At 46.3% G+C, this 17,796-nt stretch overlaps 1 protein-coding gene across 2 annotated transcripts in view; it reads right to left on the bottom strand.

Annotated features, from left to right (window-relative positions):
- Window positions 1–17,796, bottom strand: part of Pdzrn3 (PDZ domain containing ring finger 3) — a 225,089-nt gene that overhangs the window by 29,728 nt on the left and 177,565 nt on the right. The window contains exon 1 of one of the 2 annotated variants that reach the window (XM_050149401.1): window positions 14,904–15,108. The exons of the other annotated variant lie outside the window; for it this stretch is intronic. Within the exon in view, the coding sequence (XP_050005358.1) occupies window positions 14,904–14,972 (69 nt within the window). The 5' untranslated portion in view covers window positions 14,973–15,108. Of the gene's footprint in view, window positions 1–14,903; window positions 15,109–17,796 lie in introns of those variants that run through there. 2 annotated transcript variants of the gene reach the window in all.

The raw sequence follows: 17,796 nt of genomic DNA on the forward strand, positions 1-17,796 counted from the left end.
TATATAGTCAGAGGTTGTCCTGAATCACTTTCCAACTTGTCTTCTGAGTTAGGGTCTCTCTTTCACTGAATTTACAGCTCAGTAATTCAGCTAGTTTGGCTGGTCAGTGAGAGCACTAAGGATCCAAGTGCCTTGGCCTCCTCCCCAGGGCTTGGATTATTTGTTACGTGGGTGCTAGTGATATGAACTCTGATCCTCATACTTGGGTAGAAAGCACTTGAACTACTGAGCCACCCCACCAGCCATGATGTTATCTTTTATTATGTCAGGAGCCTTGTTAGCCTGACACCAAGGCCTCTTGCATTGTTTCTGATGACCTCGAACGGGCGGCCTGAACATTAGCCATCTTCTTAGACAGGGTTCCGCCCCTTCTTCCCTAACCATCCTGCTACATCTTGGAAGCAGGATATGGACCCCAAGTCCTTTCCCACCCAATGGATACTCAGTTAAACCCTCTTGGTTTCATTTTCTTGTCTCTGTTTTGGTTACATGGTGGATATTGTATCTGGGTGGCAGGTCCTCTGGGACAGCTCCTGACTATTGGGTCCAACAGCAGTCATACAGAGAAGTATCTTAACTGAGGTCACTAGAAGAGGGTATCTTTATTATTATTTTTTTATTGATACAAGATCTTATTTAGCTCAGGGTAACCTTCAATTGATTGTGTAGTTAAGGCTGGCCTTGAACTCTGATCCCCCTGGCTCCAGGTCCTAAGATCTGGGATTATAGTCATGTGCCACCACAGCTGATTTATTTAGTGCTGAGGATCAAACCCAGGGCTCTGTGCACACTAGGCAAGCACTCTACCAACTGAACTGTTTCTGTAGCCTGCAAGTCTGATGAGAGGAAATAACCTCGGGAATGCTCCAGCAGAGCTCTCACTGATAACCTTAGGGCTTAGCCTAGCTCACTCCAGCAGCCTCTCATTTGCTGTTGAACCGTTTTCATCATGACCCCCCAAAGGACTACTATTCTGAAAGGAGGCAGAATCCAAGTGTTCGTGGGGATGTAGGAATTAGCATTGTGGACACAGTCTCTTCAAGAGAGAAAAACCTGCAGCATTTCTAAGATGATTTATTAGACAATGGTAGAGTTTGCTAGAAATCTACCAGGAGGAAATCATCTGGGAAGAAGTTAATCAACCAAACAAAACACTTGATAATGCAATTAGAATGCTAGGAAACGGAGGGGTTTTCCAGAGAGAGAGAGAGAGAGAGAGAGAGAGAGAGAGAGAGAGAGAGAGAGAGAGAGAGAGAGAGAGAGGGAGGAGATGGAGGAGTCGGGTGAGAACTTAGAGAGGCTGAGGTTGGAAAAAGAAATGTAACTAAGTGTTTACAGCGTAAGCTATCAGAGGGTAGAAGGAGAGGATGGGGCTGATGATTCAGTACAGTGAGCCAGGCTGCCCAGCTGGGTGGAGACAGACTCCCAGCTCCGCTTCCGCTGAGTGTTGTGTGGCTCTGAGCAAAGCAATGAGATTGCTAGCGGCAAAAACCTGGATTCCCATCGCAGGGAATGGTGGAGACAGCCATGGGAGGATGCACACATTGCTCTAGTTGCTTTAGGCAACGTTCAATTTCCCCCTGCTTTTGTTTGGGTCTGGGATTTTTTTTCCCCCTTTAAATCTCTTCTTAGCAGAGTTTGAAATCACAGTATAAAGCTCTCGAAGCTTGGCTCTGACCTCATTTCATCCAGACTTACAGATGCCCTTATGGGCAAGCATGGTAGCATGTCTTAATGTGCACAGAGGAAATTTCTGGCCATGTCCTTGTCCTGGGCACTGCAATCTAGACTGTATGGCACAGGCTATCTTTGCTGCGTGTGGATGTACAGTTCTAAACAAATATGCATGTTAGGTTTGTGACTGCAAGCCTCATTTCCCCTATATTAGTTCTTTATCAGGATGGGGTTGTGGTTAATATTTTTATCGCCTTCTTCAAACACGCTTTCATTTAAATATACACTGTGGTCACACAGTGCAGTCTACTTCCCTAAGTATTTGCATATGTGCTAACTGGAGTGGTCCGTGCTTAATGTGAGCCTGCCCTAGGAAACAAAGCCTGCTCTGGATTAGAGCCAGCCTGTGAGATATGCACACGAGGAAACCTTTACTGAGACATTTGCCCTTGAAGAGCACAGGCTTCTTCTGTCCTGGAGCCTTGTCCAGGTGACAGCTTCATGTTTCCAGCTACAATGCCTGGATCTCAGGCCCTCTGGTGCTTTTAGCCCTTGTCATGGGCCATCACTGCTCTGGGAGGACTTGATGGATGACTCTCCCACTCTGGGTGGAAAGGACTGTGAAGATGGTAACCTTGCAAGTTTGACATTATGCCCAGTGACTGTCTCTATCTGGTAGAATGGATGTGTTCAACAGATAACTTGAAGAAGTACCGAAATTGGGACACTTTCTCCTAGTGAATTATGCGTTTCAAAGACGTCTTGATCTGACATATTTCCCTTAAAGCCCATTCTCCATTGTTATTTTCAAAGAAATGACCTAGCACCAATGATACTCGATGATGTCCAAGAAAGTTGGCCTTTCTAGACACACACCCATCATTATACCTGTCTCTATGGACACTGATAACCCCCAATTTTAGAGGCCTGGCTGTTCTCATTTCCTCTAGTACTGCTTTCTCTTTTGGTTCCCAGAGCCTTCAGTGTTCATCTGACATGCTGGCATTCAGAGACGCCAATGTCTTAGGGTCCCCACACAGCACAGATGAACGCTCCCAGCATCCAGTAGAAGAGCTTTTTTTTTAGGCTTTGAAGGAAGACTGTAAGGTGCACAGAGGCACAGGCACCTTTGCACAACTGCTCAATGACAGCCACAAGACCACTCCAGATCTCCCAACAAAGACACAGAGGAAAAGGGTACCTTCTGATGTAGCCCATGACACCAGGGCTCTCAATGTCCCCACCTCAGCTGTGGCTCGGAAAACGCAGTAGGCCTTCAGCAAACAGTTCTTTGGGATAACCTGGTGATTCTAGACTTGGACAATGTGCAGTGGAATCCCTCTCCTTCTTCAACAACATCCAGGTGTACTCACAAGGGAGTAAGCCATCACCCCAACACCCCACGTCACCTGCAAAGCTGAAGATCACTTCTGTCTTAAGGAAGGAATCAGTGTTGCTTCCTGTGCTCATTCTGTGAGTTCTAGAACCACATAAAGCTGAGGCAGTATACCAGCATAACTTCTCCTCTCTGCCTCATCGCTCTCTAGAATGCAAGCTGCCCAGGGACAGGGACTGTCCTCTCCATCACAGGCTATGAGGCCAGGTAGGAGAGATCTGTGTACTGGAGGAAGCGTGTCCCACCTGTCACTGAGTCAGACAGCCTGGTGTCATGATCCTGTCTCGGTTATCTCCTGGATCTCCTGGCTGGGTGACCCCCAGCCAGTCAGCCATTCTGTAGCCCCAGCAGTCTCATCTTTACATGAGTGAATAAGAGCATCTGCACTTGGAAGGGTGCTGGGAGGATGGTGCGAGAGTCCTGTCGTAAAGTATGCACGTGACTGTCATTCTCCACAGTAGTGTATCAGGAGGATGACAACCAAGTCTTGTGCTGGATCCTCATTGGCAACTCAAGGATTAAAAAAATACAGCACTGAGCGTCCCTCAGGTTTGCTTAACTATGGTTAGACAGGGAGTTAGGTTGGTTCTGAAACCCTCATCTGGTTGGGAAGAGGCTCAACTTCTTATGCTCATCTCTCACTGGTGATTTCTTCCCTCTTCTCATCCTGAGGAATAAATACTTTGTCATCTCAGGTCCCAGATCCTTCAGTGAGATGTTTTCATTTACATAGCTGGGGAGAAGTGAGGCAGTCACCCGGGACAACACAGAATTTAAATACCTAGCCTGACACTACAAATGTTAGATGCACAAACTTGCCAGCGAGAGAAAGGGAAAAAAAAAAAACATGGGGGGAATACCAGCTCCAGGAAAACCAGAAGACATCCTTGTCAGAAACACATGGCTATGGCCTATGTATGGAGAGCACAGTAGATGGTGTCTAAGATGCAGAGAGCATGCTCCACAAGCTCCAGCCGACAGTCGTTTCATAACCAGGTAAGGAAGAGTGCAATGCAGATGTGCAATAGGATGGTGACGACGGATGGGGGGTATTGACATGCCTTTTCACCTCCTGTTGCTGAAAATATTGCTACTAAGGAGAGTAACTCCCCCCTACCTTTCTGAGATGCCCCAAATAGAAAACAGCTGCTTGATAAAGCAAAATTGACTTGTAATTTTCCTTTTATTAAGATGCATGCCACTTCTAATGTAATATGCCTTGGCACTGTGGGCGGGTGGGGGAGTGGATGGTTGCCACGTATGGTAAAACAGAAGCGTGTCTGTCAGGGTAAACTGCTTAACACGCTAGGAGAAAAACTGTGATTCCCCCAGATGTCTCTCAAATTAACTCTGCTCCCATTGGTAGGAAGCTGTGCAGAGGAAATCTTGCCTGTGTTATTCAGGTCATGTGTTGCTTTTCACAAAAGAGGCATGTTTGATTCTTCATATTTCTTTAGCTAGAAGCATGCAAATGCTGGGAAAGTGTGTATAAAAAGACGAGTTCTAACTGGAGTCTGACAGATGCCTTCTTCCTTTTGTCACAAATGCTATAGCATGGGAGAGAAATTTTACCGCCGAACACTTTATATTAAGAAAAATTAAAGCAGCATTTTATACCTCTTTCTCCCGCCCTCTTTCTCTTTCTTTTGCAATCCTGGGGATTTGAACTTAGGGTCTCACTCATGTACTTTACCACTGAGCTATATCACCCGCCAAACATTTATATACATGCATTGTTAAGGCGTGCACATATATATGTTTTTGCATATATATGTAAGGCACATGTGTGTTTGCACATGTGTGGAGACTAGAGGTTAACGCCAGGCATCTTCCTTGACCACACTCCACTCTATATCTGCTGGGACAGAGTCCCTAAACCAGAGCTCACCAATTTAGTTATCTAGCTAGCCCGAGTGTTATAGGGATCTTTTGTTTCTAACACCCTTCCCAAGTACCAGGATGGTGGGCTGCCATCCAATATTTTATTATTTTGCAAAAACAATTTTTGCATTTTTTAAAATTGTGTGCGTGAATCCTGTGGGTGGCAGTGGGGGGGGCATGTGTGTGCCTTGTCACATGTGTGACAGTCAGAGGACAACTTGTGGAGTCGATTCTCTCCTTCCACTGTCATGTGGGTTCTCAGGTCATCAGATTTACGTGGCAAGTGCTTTACCCATTGAGCCATCTTGGGAGCACATTTTCTATGTTTTAAAAGATCTTGTAGCCAGTCAATCTCATTTCTCTGTATTCCTATTTATAATTTAGATCCCATCAGGAACTGGGGTAGGAAGAGATTTAAATATATACGTTCTTGGATCTCTTCTTAATAATTGTACTAAATATTGAGTAAATGCAGACATCCAAAATAATAGCTATATAAAGAATGATGCAAGGATACCCATTTGAACTCACTACCCCTTGAGAAAAACACTAACAACACACTGCCAGTTTGATGGACAAGTTGAGCATCACATGTTCACAGATGAGCAAAGTTTCAAGCAAACAAAGTGGCCTTGAGGAAGGACTTGTTGTCCCAGCTATCAAGAATTACAGCATAAGTATAGAGCCATGCGACAGTCACTGAATTGCACTGATCAACAGGACAGACTAGGAAAGCCAGGAGCAGGTTCAAATACATGAATAAACTGGCAACTCCTCCTCATGGGTGAAGAGTTGGACTTTTATCGAAGGGCTACTAGAAAATTCATGTACGAAAAAAATGAAGTTGAACTTCCGCATTGTATCCTATACAAAAAAAAAAAAACCCAGAAAGACAAGACTGATGTAAATCTGTGCATAAACTTATAAAATATGCATGGGAGAGAATAAAGGAGGCCATCTTTATGGCTCTGAGGTAGAAAACACACTTAACAGACACAAAATGCAAACCACAATAAAAAAAAGATGCATTTGGTTCCCCGAAAGATGTCAGAGAGACACACAAACCTTTCATATATGGAAGAGACTTTCCAATGCTTCAATCTAATGAGTTGGTGCACACGCCATACTCTTAAAAACCCCGAAAGCCAAGAGAAAAAAAAAAAAGGAAAACTCAACAGAGAAATAAAAACCTTAGCAGCCAAAAGGAAACTCAGAAACAGAAAATATACATTACATATAAAATCAGGAACCCCAATAAAAATTGGACGGAAGTGACACAATAGCCACGAGACACCTCTCCACAGTCACCCGAAAAATTAAAAAGCTCAAGGACACCAAGTGTTGGGCAGGAAGGAAAAGTCAAGCATAAGCAACAACGTCTCCCGTGGCAACAGAAAACAAAGCATTTGTGGAACTCAAAAGACTGGTGGTTGTAGCCCGCCCTCCCCCCCACACCACCCAATCCACAGGAGATTTATTTTGAGACCCCCACTAGAAGACATGCTGTATTTTTCTACATATGATAATATTTATGGTAAAGACCCAGTAAGGAATTAATAACTAATAAAATACCACATACTGTACTGAACTCATCCATTTGTGACCTAGTGGAACTTCTTGGCGGACTATGTTCACTTTTCCTCTGGGTGATGATGGGAATGACTTTGGCAATGGGAAACACAGCTGCAGATAACAATAGAATCCCTCAGAAGAAGTATCACGAGTTATGTTGTAGGTATATCTTCCCAAAGTGGATGTATGGATAAGGGAGGTCTGAGGTAGGTACTAAATACTCCCCCTTCCATATTTTCCTTCCTATACCTGTACCGTCAACTTGACAGATTTTGGAGCACCATGGAAACACACCTGTGAGTATGTGTATGAGGGTGTTCCCAGGAAGGCTTAACTAAGCAGCAAAGCCCCTTCCTGGATATGTGGGCGGTACCACCCCACAGGATGGGGTCCTGGATTGCATGAGAAGGAGAAAGAGAGCTAGATGCCAACAGTGACATCTTTTTTGATTCTTGGCTGTAGCTGTGTGCCAGCTGCTTCATGGTCTAGCTGCCATATTCCTACCATGATGGTCTGTACCCCAAGACTGTGCACCCAAACACGTTCTCCTCCCTTAAATGGCTTTGATGAGGTATTTAATCACAGAAGGGGAAAGTAACTATTAAAATTCATCTTTGCTTTTTCTTTTTGTGATATTGGGAATGGAACCTTGGGCTGCACACATGCTAGGGAAGTTCTCTGCCCTAAGCTATTCCCTAGCCCCAGCCGTTGATGCCCCATTGGCGGATCCTGTGAGAATGTAGCCTGAACTACCTTTCCTGGAAGTGGTGTTAGCCTTCACATCTCATCACTATGGTCATAGCCATATGGCTCGTCACCAGAAGGATGTCCCTACCCAAACTTACTCCTTCCCAGACTTCTGAAAACAAAGATTCAAAGGAGTATCAGTGTCTGTCTTAAAAATACATTCTCTTCTGGCAGGAGAAGTCTGCCCATAGCCATCCACATTGATGGAAATGAATTACATTACTGTCCTAATTCTGTTGGGAGGGGTGTGTTTGCCCAAGCAGGAGCAGGGATGCTGCTGCAGAGGGGGTGCTGTGAGGAAGGCCAATGGTGGCACTGTGGGTGCACACAGACTAAGGATGATTAGCTTTTACAAACAAGACTACAGTAACCTATCTTACATGTGTGAACTGAAGTTGGATAGTTTACTTTTAAAATGTTATTGAGCATGGACTTGGGAAGATGGTGGCTTATGGGTAAGTTAGTCAAGTGTTTGCCTGGGATGTGTGAGGCCTTGAGTGAAATACTGAAAAACAACAGGTTCCCAAGGAAAAGAACTTTATAAAGCCAACAGATGGCTAAACTTTCCGTCTGGTGCAACGTGACTTCTGTGCTGCCTACGCATCTAACAAAAACTTCCGCAAACCTCCCAGAAAGTGTTAGTCCAGTTTCTTCCAGGATTTTTGGCTTAACCGAGACACGAGACCAACGTGAACATGACCGTGCTTCCTGAGGGCTCATGGGACACCAGCCCCAGACATGGTGACTCGGTAGGTCTCAGAGGAGGATCCTGCTGCCCCAGGACCACCTCTCAGAACTAGTGACAAAAGGAGACACATAGAGAGTCTCACACTGCCAGATAAACTGTCTTCCGTCTTTACTCTTAACTCAAATCAAAAGTAGTAAGCGAAGGCACCTGCGCTTTTCTGCCAAAAATTTCCCTTCATTTCTGCAGCATCCCTGCTTATTCTTCATTGTGAACTGATGTACAATTCTGTGCCTTTGGAAAATGCTTCTTTGCTAGGCAGGAGGCCAGAGAGGGCAAAGGGACCCTTTCTCTGGAGTTTACCAATGCACTCATAACTCAGCGTGGCCTCGTGTGCCCTTGGTGGCTCGAGGAAAAGGGGGTCATTCTGAGTAGGACAAATTCACTCCTGACATTTGTCAGGGCAGCGCTTGACGGTCAACAGCTCAGCCTGACTACATTTCACCAACATTGTGACACCTGTCACATAAATGAAGGTGCTTCTGTTAGAAGTCAGTTTTCCCGGCTTAGAGACCCAAGCTGTTTTCTTGCTTGACCCCACAGTGGCCCAGGAACACAGGCGATGAGCACAGGTGAGCCATTGCTCGGAACAGCTGAGGGCATTCTTTTCCATATACCCCACCCCGGCCACCTAACTGTGACGCCTCCTGCGTTATTAACAAAGACAACAGAACTCAATTATTAAACCTGCATTTCTTTTCCCTTCCGTATGTTTCTTCTTCTTACCCGCCACGGTAAGTAGGTGACAAGGGCCCAGAGCGAAGGGCTGCTCTTTCTCCTGTAGCTCTATGATACCTGCCTCATGAGAAAATGCCCCCTTCTCATAGGGACGTGGGCTCATTTGTCATTGCTAAAACCCATCTCGGACCAAAGTGGGACCATTTCATACATTTCTCCTTCAGAATTTGGTAAAGAGGGCTTGATGGTTACGTGGCGGGACTGGGGTATCCCGGAGAACAATGCGAAGCTACTCAGGGGGCTGACATTTTTCTGGGGGGGGGGCAGGTGGAAGGCAGGGCTGAAGACAGGTGACAAGGAAGCTGTAGAAAGTCCTAGGAGGAAGCCATACAGAGATGAATGGTGTGGGGAGAGGACTTTCCTGGTTAGCGGTCTGTGAAGGGAAAGCCCACTGCAGTCTTAGGAGGGAGGGGAGAAGGTAGGTACGAATACCGAAAGGGGACCCCAGGGCCAGGGCAGATGGACATGGCTAGAAGCTATGGAGATATTAGAAGGGGCCCAGTGGTGCACAGTTCCGAAGGCCACCATGAAGCAGTTCCCTTCATTAGAATGGCGCCAGGGAATCAATGAGCACCAGAGACTGAGTGGAAGATCCTTGGCACATGGTTGGTTGGTTGATGGAGCCCTAGGGCCGAGCGAACAAAACAAGGAATGCAATGCAGCCCCCCTCCGTACTCCATTCTAGCTGCCTGGGTCCAGTCACCGCCATTGGCTTCAGCTCCTCCTCCTCTTTCTGGATGTCTAGTCACTAGACCTATTTCTTTTCTTGTTCCTGCTCCTCAAAAACGCTAAAGAATTCAACGTGCCCAGGTTGAGAATATCTGGAAAATGATGAGACTTCCTGCGTTCACGGCATAATGGGAAAGGCAACATTAACATGGTAACTTGGGGATGAAGCAGAGGGAGACGGGGGAGATGGCGGTGGGCAGAGCACGGCAGGCATACTCTGTAAGAATACATTAGTGCTACATGGCATTGTAGCTCAATATCAGGACACCGAAGTGCTCGGAAGCACAGCGGCATGCTTTATAGGGACTCGGTGGTATTGTGTGGCATAGTGGGAATTCTCAGTGTAGGGATACCCTGGCACCGCAGCATGGAAACCTGCTATACATGGGCAGGGCATGGTGGAAAGGATCCATGCAGGGGGTCATCAGGGGGCAGTGCATGGGGGAAGGGTTTCGTTTGGAGATAAGAGTAATAGGCAGGACATGGTAGGAAGGCTGTATGTGGGGATATAGCAGTGGGCGGGGCCTGGGGGGAAGGGAGGCAGTCGTAGGTGGGGCATGGTGGGAAGGCTCCATGTAGGCATGCAAGCCCTGGTTCCATCTCAGGCCATTTTGTTTCTGTTTCTTAGTATTAAAGCAATGTATGATCCATTGTTTACTAATGAGAAAATAACATATAGTGATAGAGGCCTATATTTAAATAGTGGCTCTTGTGACCATAAGCAGTTCATGCTCATAGGAGTCTCAATTTACTCAGGTGGAAAGAGATAACCTAATTAAAAAAAAAACTTTGCATCTGCAAAAGGGATCTCACTAGTTACATAAGCTAGCCTGGAACTCACTCTGTAGCCCAAGTAGTCCTAAACTTGTGAACCTCTTGCCTCTGCCTCCTCCAGCAGCTGGGAATGACAGGTAAGCTTTCTGTTTTCCAACCTGTTTCCCCCAAAATGAATTCAGAGGGGAAAAACAGCATCCAAACCAGTGCTTTTAGCATTGACAGGCTGCTTAAGCAAACACACTCCCATTTGCAGGAAATGTTGGCCTGGCTCAGCACTGCTGTGTGGAGGTCAAGTTTATGTTCATCCAATTAACTGCCAGTGACTCTGTCCATACTTAATCATCCCACGGCCCGGCTGATTCACGGCAGACTCACAGTTGCGCGGCAGCAGTAAACTCATCTAATTGAGTATTGCACGCAGCTAATTAAATATGAAAACAGGATTGTGTGCAGTCAAGTTTCCAGCCTGCCTCATAAACTTGCTGATTCTAATTTGTATTTACCAGAGAAAGCTGGGCTTTCCTAGCCTACTGGTTAATAGGTCGATAGGGGAGGAGTTGCAAACAAGGCCAGCTGGTGTGTTCTGGGTAAAGTATAAGCTTTCTGAAAACTAGCAGCTCTACAGTAGACAGCGCGACTTCAATCTTATTACCGAGGGGCCAAAGGACCAGTTTTTTTTAAAGAGTACCCATTCTAGAAAATGCCTGGGAAGCCAGGGGGAACTTTCTGCTACTTTTGAGGTCATTTCTTCTTTATCCTCCTCATGGCTTCACAGAGTGTCTTCTCATGAAATGACAAGTTGAAAGGGGATCTGCTTGATAGTACAGGCTCTTCACCCACACAAAAGCAAAAGCAATCTCCTCTCTCTCTCTCTCTCTCTCTCTCTCTCTCTCTCTCTCGTGTGTATGTACATGAGTGTCTGTGTGAATGTGTGTCGCTGTGTATACCAGCTAGCGGTCAACCTCTGGCATCATTCCTTAGGATCCATCAACTTTGTTTTCTAACACAAGCTTTATCACTGGGATCTGAGCTTGTGGGCTCTTCCTGTCTCTGCATTCCCAGTTCTGAGACTACAAAGAAGCACGGCCATGCCTGACTTCTGTAAGTGTTGGGGATCGAACTCAGGTCCTCATGCTTGCATTACAAGCCCCTCTCTAGCCCGGGCAGAAACACCTCATCCCTGCTGAGTCTCCCTGTAGTGTTGCTCGCATACTCACTGACATTGCTGTGAATGATTTGTACAAAGAAAGGTTCTCAGACCTGGGAACTGTGGTGCAGATGTGACACCCAACCCCACTTATAATTCCTTTGCATGTCAATTGCTGCGTCTTTGATTGGGGATAATAATATCATCTCTCTTGGAGCTTCTGTGCGGATTTGATGGGAGAACAGATGATTGGCATTTAGCGTATTGCCCATACATACCACGCATGCTATAGGTAATGTGGATGTTTGTGAGTGTGTTTTCCTTGTCCTTTACAAACTGGTATGCAGATCTTAGTGAAGTGGGATAGTTACAACTTCTAGTCGGAGAATTCCCTGCCAGAATTATTTCCTTGTCTCATCAAGAGATCATTGGCTGCTACCATTGCACACACTCACAAAGGACGTTAGTGCAGACACTGTCTCTGAGCTGCTCTATTCCCTTCCCTGAGTCTCCCCAGGAAGACCTGCAAAAGTCCCAGATTGCCATTCCACTTCCGCTAGCACAGCTGGCACCTGCCCTGCCCTGGAATCACAGGTGTCCAGCTAACAGCGTCACAGACCTGGCCATGCCTGATTTCCTTCCTTCCCACCCCTAACGTGGCACCCATCCTTTTCTGGCTTCCAACCCAGCCATGGAACCAAGGCCACAAAGCACTCTGTGCTGTCCAAGTTCCCTTAGCAGAAGATTGCACCCTTGACCACCTTCAAATACCTTTCTTCTCCGCTTTCTTTTCTTTTATTTCAATCAGGGGGTCAAAGTTATCTGAGAGGCTGTTTTCAGCTGCTAACTTAAACATCCCACTTCCAGCAGACACAAATTCTATGTTGAAGCCCTTACTAGAATACCGCAGCCATAAAAGCCCAGGGAACTACTGTACTCAACTGATCTGACAAGCCTTAGGGCTTGAGGAGGCTTGCCTTGCCTCCTGAGAAGTATTCAAGTGTTCCCCAAGATCTCAGTACATCCTTAAATGCACGGTGCCAACCGCTGGTGTGTCTGGATTCTTTGTGTCGCCCTTTAACAAGCAGGCAAGTTGGTGAGTTGTTGTTCTAATGTGATTAAAGGTACAATAAGGTATGTGTGCAACTAGAGGCAAAGCCATTGTTCTGCACCATTAAGCTCACAGCAGCCCCCCAAAGAAACTGTAGGCAGCTTGCCAATGGCCCTAATGAAGAGCATCTCTTTGAATTATCTCTGGATGAGGAAAAGGATCAAGCCAGAGCCCTAGAATATTTGATCCTCTTTGTGTTGCTCTTATGAAGGCTTACTGAAGCCAGACACACCGGACTTTCTGGAACGGTAATTTATGGAGACCTTAATTTCACTGTTCTAATAAGATTTTGCATAATAAGGGTGAGGGTGCAATTATTAATTCCTGCAAGTGTCTTATGAATTCCTCTATGCTATGGTTGAGGACACCCAAAGAATAGGAGGAAGGAGGGATTTTACTTAGCTGGCACAAGGGTAGTCAGTCTGAAAAGTTGTTTGGGCTCCCTGAAAATAAATCTGCATGGCTCCCTGAACTGCTGACAACATGTATTTCAGATGGAAGTAATTTATCAGCAACTTATTGAACGACGTTTCAGACAGAAATAGCCCCACAAAAATTCACCCGGTAAAAACCAAACAGAGTCCAGATTCTTTCTTTTGGGACTGTTGTTGAGGCTTAAGATCACAAATAATATAGCTGAATAAAACAGCAAGTCGACGCAGCTTTGCTGTAGATATTATAGGCTGAATTTGGAAAGTGCCGCTATTGCAAATGTATATGAAACTCACCTAATGGAAGCTAAACAATACTCTTGCTGCTGCTCGTAAAAACCACAGCAAGCATGGAGTTTTGCAAAGTACCATTTAACTTACTGTGTTTGCAGTAAGCAAGTCTAACAGAGCACCTTGCTTAGATGATGGGGTCCCATATTCTGCTCAGTTCATTTCTAAATGTTTGACTCAAAAAAGGCCTCTAGATCATCAGGCAACCGAAGATGAGGACATAACACATAACGACATCAGGAATGGGGGGGTCAGATCATCAGTATTGGCAGCACTGTTGCCCAAAACCTCCCATATATCCCTAAACTGCTCGGAACAGGATTTGTGTCCCATTAAGTCCTGAGCGTGGACTTGGAACCCAGGTGTATTTTTAAGACTAAAAGGCCTCTTTTTTTTTTTTTTTCCAGGTGGGACATTTCCAAACCTCGGAATGTTTACATTCTTATATGTCTCACCGCAGGAAGCTGACAGACAGACAGACAGACAGACACACACACCTTTCATTTGCCCAGGGTCATCATGGTATCATTAGGTTTTGTTCACAGAAGCAGTGAGCACATTCAGTCGTCTTGCAAGGGGCATGCGCCCTCTGGCGGCTCATGCAAAAATGACAGCCACCTAACAATCAAATTCTTTTTAAAGTCAAGCCTGGCTCTTAAAAAAATGTATTAATTTGCCATTTATATTATAAACCAAGAAACGCAATCCACTCTCTTGCTCGCAATAATGTTATTTTACCATTCTGATTAAAAAAGAAACTTAAAGGACTGTGATTTTCTGTTTACTGAAATTATTTTTTTAAAAGAGTCAGAATGATTCAAGAGGAAAATCCTTAACTGTTAGGTTACCAAGAACTGTGTCAAACCTCCTTGTTCAAGACGGGACTGAATATTTAAAAAGAAAACACTCAACACAGATGAAGATAAGCTAGCTGGGTTGTACTGAAAACATCCCCTTACGTCGCAACTGAAATTTCATGTTCCGATGTAGAAGCCATGACAAGTCACCTGCTTGGGGGACAGTCTATTAGATCAAGTCACTTGCTTCCGAAGTTGCTCATGTTTGTACAGAGACATAGATGTATGGACGTGGCAAGCGCGAGACATAAACGTGCACCCCATGCCCCGTTACAAGAAGCTGCTGAGAGGAAGACTCGGCAGAGGACTTTGTCCCGCGGCAAGCAGTACCTTAAACCTGTTTGTAAACAGACACACACTGCAGGCATCCATCATTGCCCCCGTCTTCCCCAACTTGTTCAAGGGATGCGTGACCACTCTTTGACCCTTCCTGCCGGGCGCTCTGGAGAGCACTTAGTTGTCATGGAGCTCCCGTGATACACTTCAAACACACTGCGAGACTTGCAACAGCTCTTTAGACTCTCGAAACCCAGCACCGGAAAGCTGCGAGGAGGCACATTTCTTGAGGGAGTTAACAGAACATCTCCGGAGAAGTGGACAAGGCTAGCTGAGGCAGAAGCCACACACACACGACACACAGACACACAGACACACACACAGACACACACACAGACACACACACAGACACACAGACACACAGACACACAGACACACACACACACACACACACACACACACACTCCTGATCCCTGCCCTGGGAGGGGTGCTGCCAGGTGGAGAACTGCAGCCCAACCTGCCGCGCGTTACCTGGCAAACTTCATAGAGTAATTTGTACTGCTCCTCTTGCTTCTGCGCGCTGCACAAGCTGCATCCCATGTTTGGAGGAATGTCAAAGAAAGCCTTCAGGACCGCCAGCGCCCGGGAAGCCGCTCCCTCAGCATGCAGGCATTGAAGGGCTCTCTGAGAGCCTCAGGTGTGCCAGGCAGCTGCAAAGCCTCATGCAGGCATGGCTCGCTGAGGCTGCAAAACAACTCTCTGCTTCCTCCACGCTGCCTTTCCTTCCCTCGCAGCATGCACGCACGCGCGCGGGGACACACACACACACACACACACACACCCTCTGCTCCCTCCTCCTAGTGACTCTGGCAGCTGGATTGTGGTCCAATGCACACGCGATATATACTGCTGCTCATGCATATTAATCAGCTCTCATTGACTATTCATAACAGACAATGATACAGAAGCTATAATTGCCAACTATGACAGTTGAAATTTCTCTAATTAACAAGCAAGTGCTCCAGTGGTAGGGAATAATAAAAAGACACTAACAATTTTGCAAGCCATTTTCTGGCAGTTACAAATAAACATGACTACATTTTTTTTTCCAGTAGGGTCTCTTAGGATAATCCCTAATGCATTTTGCCTAAGTAGAAATTCATTTTTAAATATATCATAAAATTTCTGATGATATAAAATGTATTTAATGCTGCAGATAATGATGGCACATAAACAGATTTTTATGGGAAGGACACGTTTTGAATAATATCCCAATAATGTTTAGCTCTGTACAAAGTTGTAGGGGGAAAAAAAACGCTCCACCTATGAATAAAATATACAAATTTAAATTGCAAGCTAGATCCGTGAGTATGTAAAGTAGCTAGGTGGGGTAAGGAGAGAGGCTGCCCTACAGGCTAGCAAGCAGACATTATTACCAACATCCCCTGCCAATCCCGAAGGCAGAAACTTATTTGTCAAAGTGACCTGGAAGCCACAGAAGCACAGCCAGCCCCGTGCCATCTCCTCAGCGATGCAGATGTCACAGATAATGCAGAGATGACACTTCAGAGACAACTGTCACTGGCTGCTCCCACCTATGCTCTGGTATCCCACAGCTGCCCAGGTTCTGGAGCTGTGTCTAGGGTTGTGTGTGTGTGTCAAGGACGCAGGAAGAGTGGATAGTAAAGACAGAAGGTGAGCATGGACAGCGCTGGGGAGGTTCTGTCTTAAAAGACAACGTTTCTTGCGTCTTCATTCAGTCCCCGTGCCACTGAACAAGCTTCAAGGCTTTTACAACTACTTAAAAAAAAAAAAAAAAAAAAACAACCCTGCTTGCCCTTCTGCCTGAATGCAACACATTGGTGTTTCTTCCTAACCCAAAATGGCAATGCTGAAAATTCCCATAACCTCTTCCAGAGCCACCACCACCCCCTTCCTTAGATAAAGGGTGAACTGTCTGAGAAAGACTCCCACATGCCCTGTCAGGAGGTGTCATGGGAGTGCAAGAATAATGCCTCCTTTTTCTGGGAGCCGAGACACACCTGAGATGTGAGTAAACCCGAGCCAGTTAACTCCTACTTAGGCCGGTAGCCAACAGGTGGGTAGGGTCCCATTTCCCAGACAGAAAATAAGGTACTGCCTCACCCCCTCCCCCCCCCGGCTGGGCCAGCACACAGCTCTAATGGCTGGAGGGGAGGATGGCCACTTCCATTTCAGGTCCTTGGCTGTTGTTTCTGCCTTGGCTGGTACCAGCAAAGGCAGGCATAGACTGAACTGGAGGGTGGATCAGAGCAGGAGCCTTGATTGTCCACTGTCGAGGATTCTGGGAAGGGTCTTATGTAGTTAGCAGCTTGTGGAACCTCCGTCCTCTCGTTTTTAATTGTGGACATGTTAACCAGTTGTTTTCCAGAGTGTTGTAGCACAGACCTGGGAGAAGGGAAAGCTCCTCAAGACACAGAGCGAAGGAAGGATAGGCCTATGTGTACCCTTGTCTCTTGCCTGCATCCAGCTCCTCACTGAGTCTGTTCTGACCAACGGCCAACCGCACGTGCCTAAAAGCCCTCCAGTGACTTCTAATCATATTTGGATAAAAGCACAAAATTTACCCCAGGGGCCCAGAAGGCCTGGCAAAATTTGGTCTTTGCCTATCAATTGTCAGGACTCTCCTCTTCCACCTAGCTCTGCTTCTCAGCACACTCCAACCACACTCTTCCTCTTTCTCAACTGCTCTACCCTCCCAGTTCTTACCAACCCTTTACCCAGTCTCAGTCCACAGGAACCTTCTCGAGGATAACTTGCGCTAGGTCACCTGCAGGCGACTCCTACAGGCATCTACTTTCCAGTGTGCTCACTGTCACCTTACCATACTCCTGTCCTCAGGGTGATAACCACCACTGCTCCCCGTCCCTCTGGTGTGTGTATGTGTGTGTGTGTGTGTGTGTGAGTGCGCGCGCACATGTGTGTGCATGTATGCATCCGCATGAAGAGGCCAGAGATGGATTTCCAATGAGCCCCTCTATCACTTCATATCTAACTTTTTAAGATAGAGCCTTTTGCACTGAACCTAGAGTTCGCTGTTTTGACTGTGCTGGGTGCCTAGCAAGCCCCAGTGATCCCCCTGCTCCCGCTCCAAGCAGTAATACACAGCCACATCTAGCTTTGGCATGGATACCCAATCCAAATTCAGGTTCCCATACTTGTGCAGCAAGTACTTTACCCACAAGCCATCTTCCAGTCCCTGGGCTAGCTTCAGACTCAGTGACCAGCCTGTTTGTTTACTGGCTCCTTACAGGAGGCTTAAGCTTCCTGAGGCAGTCTTAGCAACCCTGGGAGATGAGGAAACACAGATCAGCTGGCTGGATGATTTAGGTGGAAGACCACCTGGCGGCTCCACAAAGCCGCGAATGCCAGTGCAAGCGGGTGA

The sequence above is a fragment of the Alexandromys fortis genome, unplaced genomic scaffold (genome assembly GCF_014885135.2).
Source record: "Alexandromys fortis isolate MF-2015 unplaced genomic scaffold, M_Fortis_MF-2015_v1.1 scaffold_48, whole genome shotgun sequence".
In the NCBI taxonomy this organism is placed as follows: domain Eukaryota; kingdom Metazoa; phylum Chordata; class Mammalia; order Rodentia; family Cricetidae; genus Alexandromys; species Alexandromys fortis.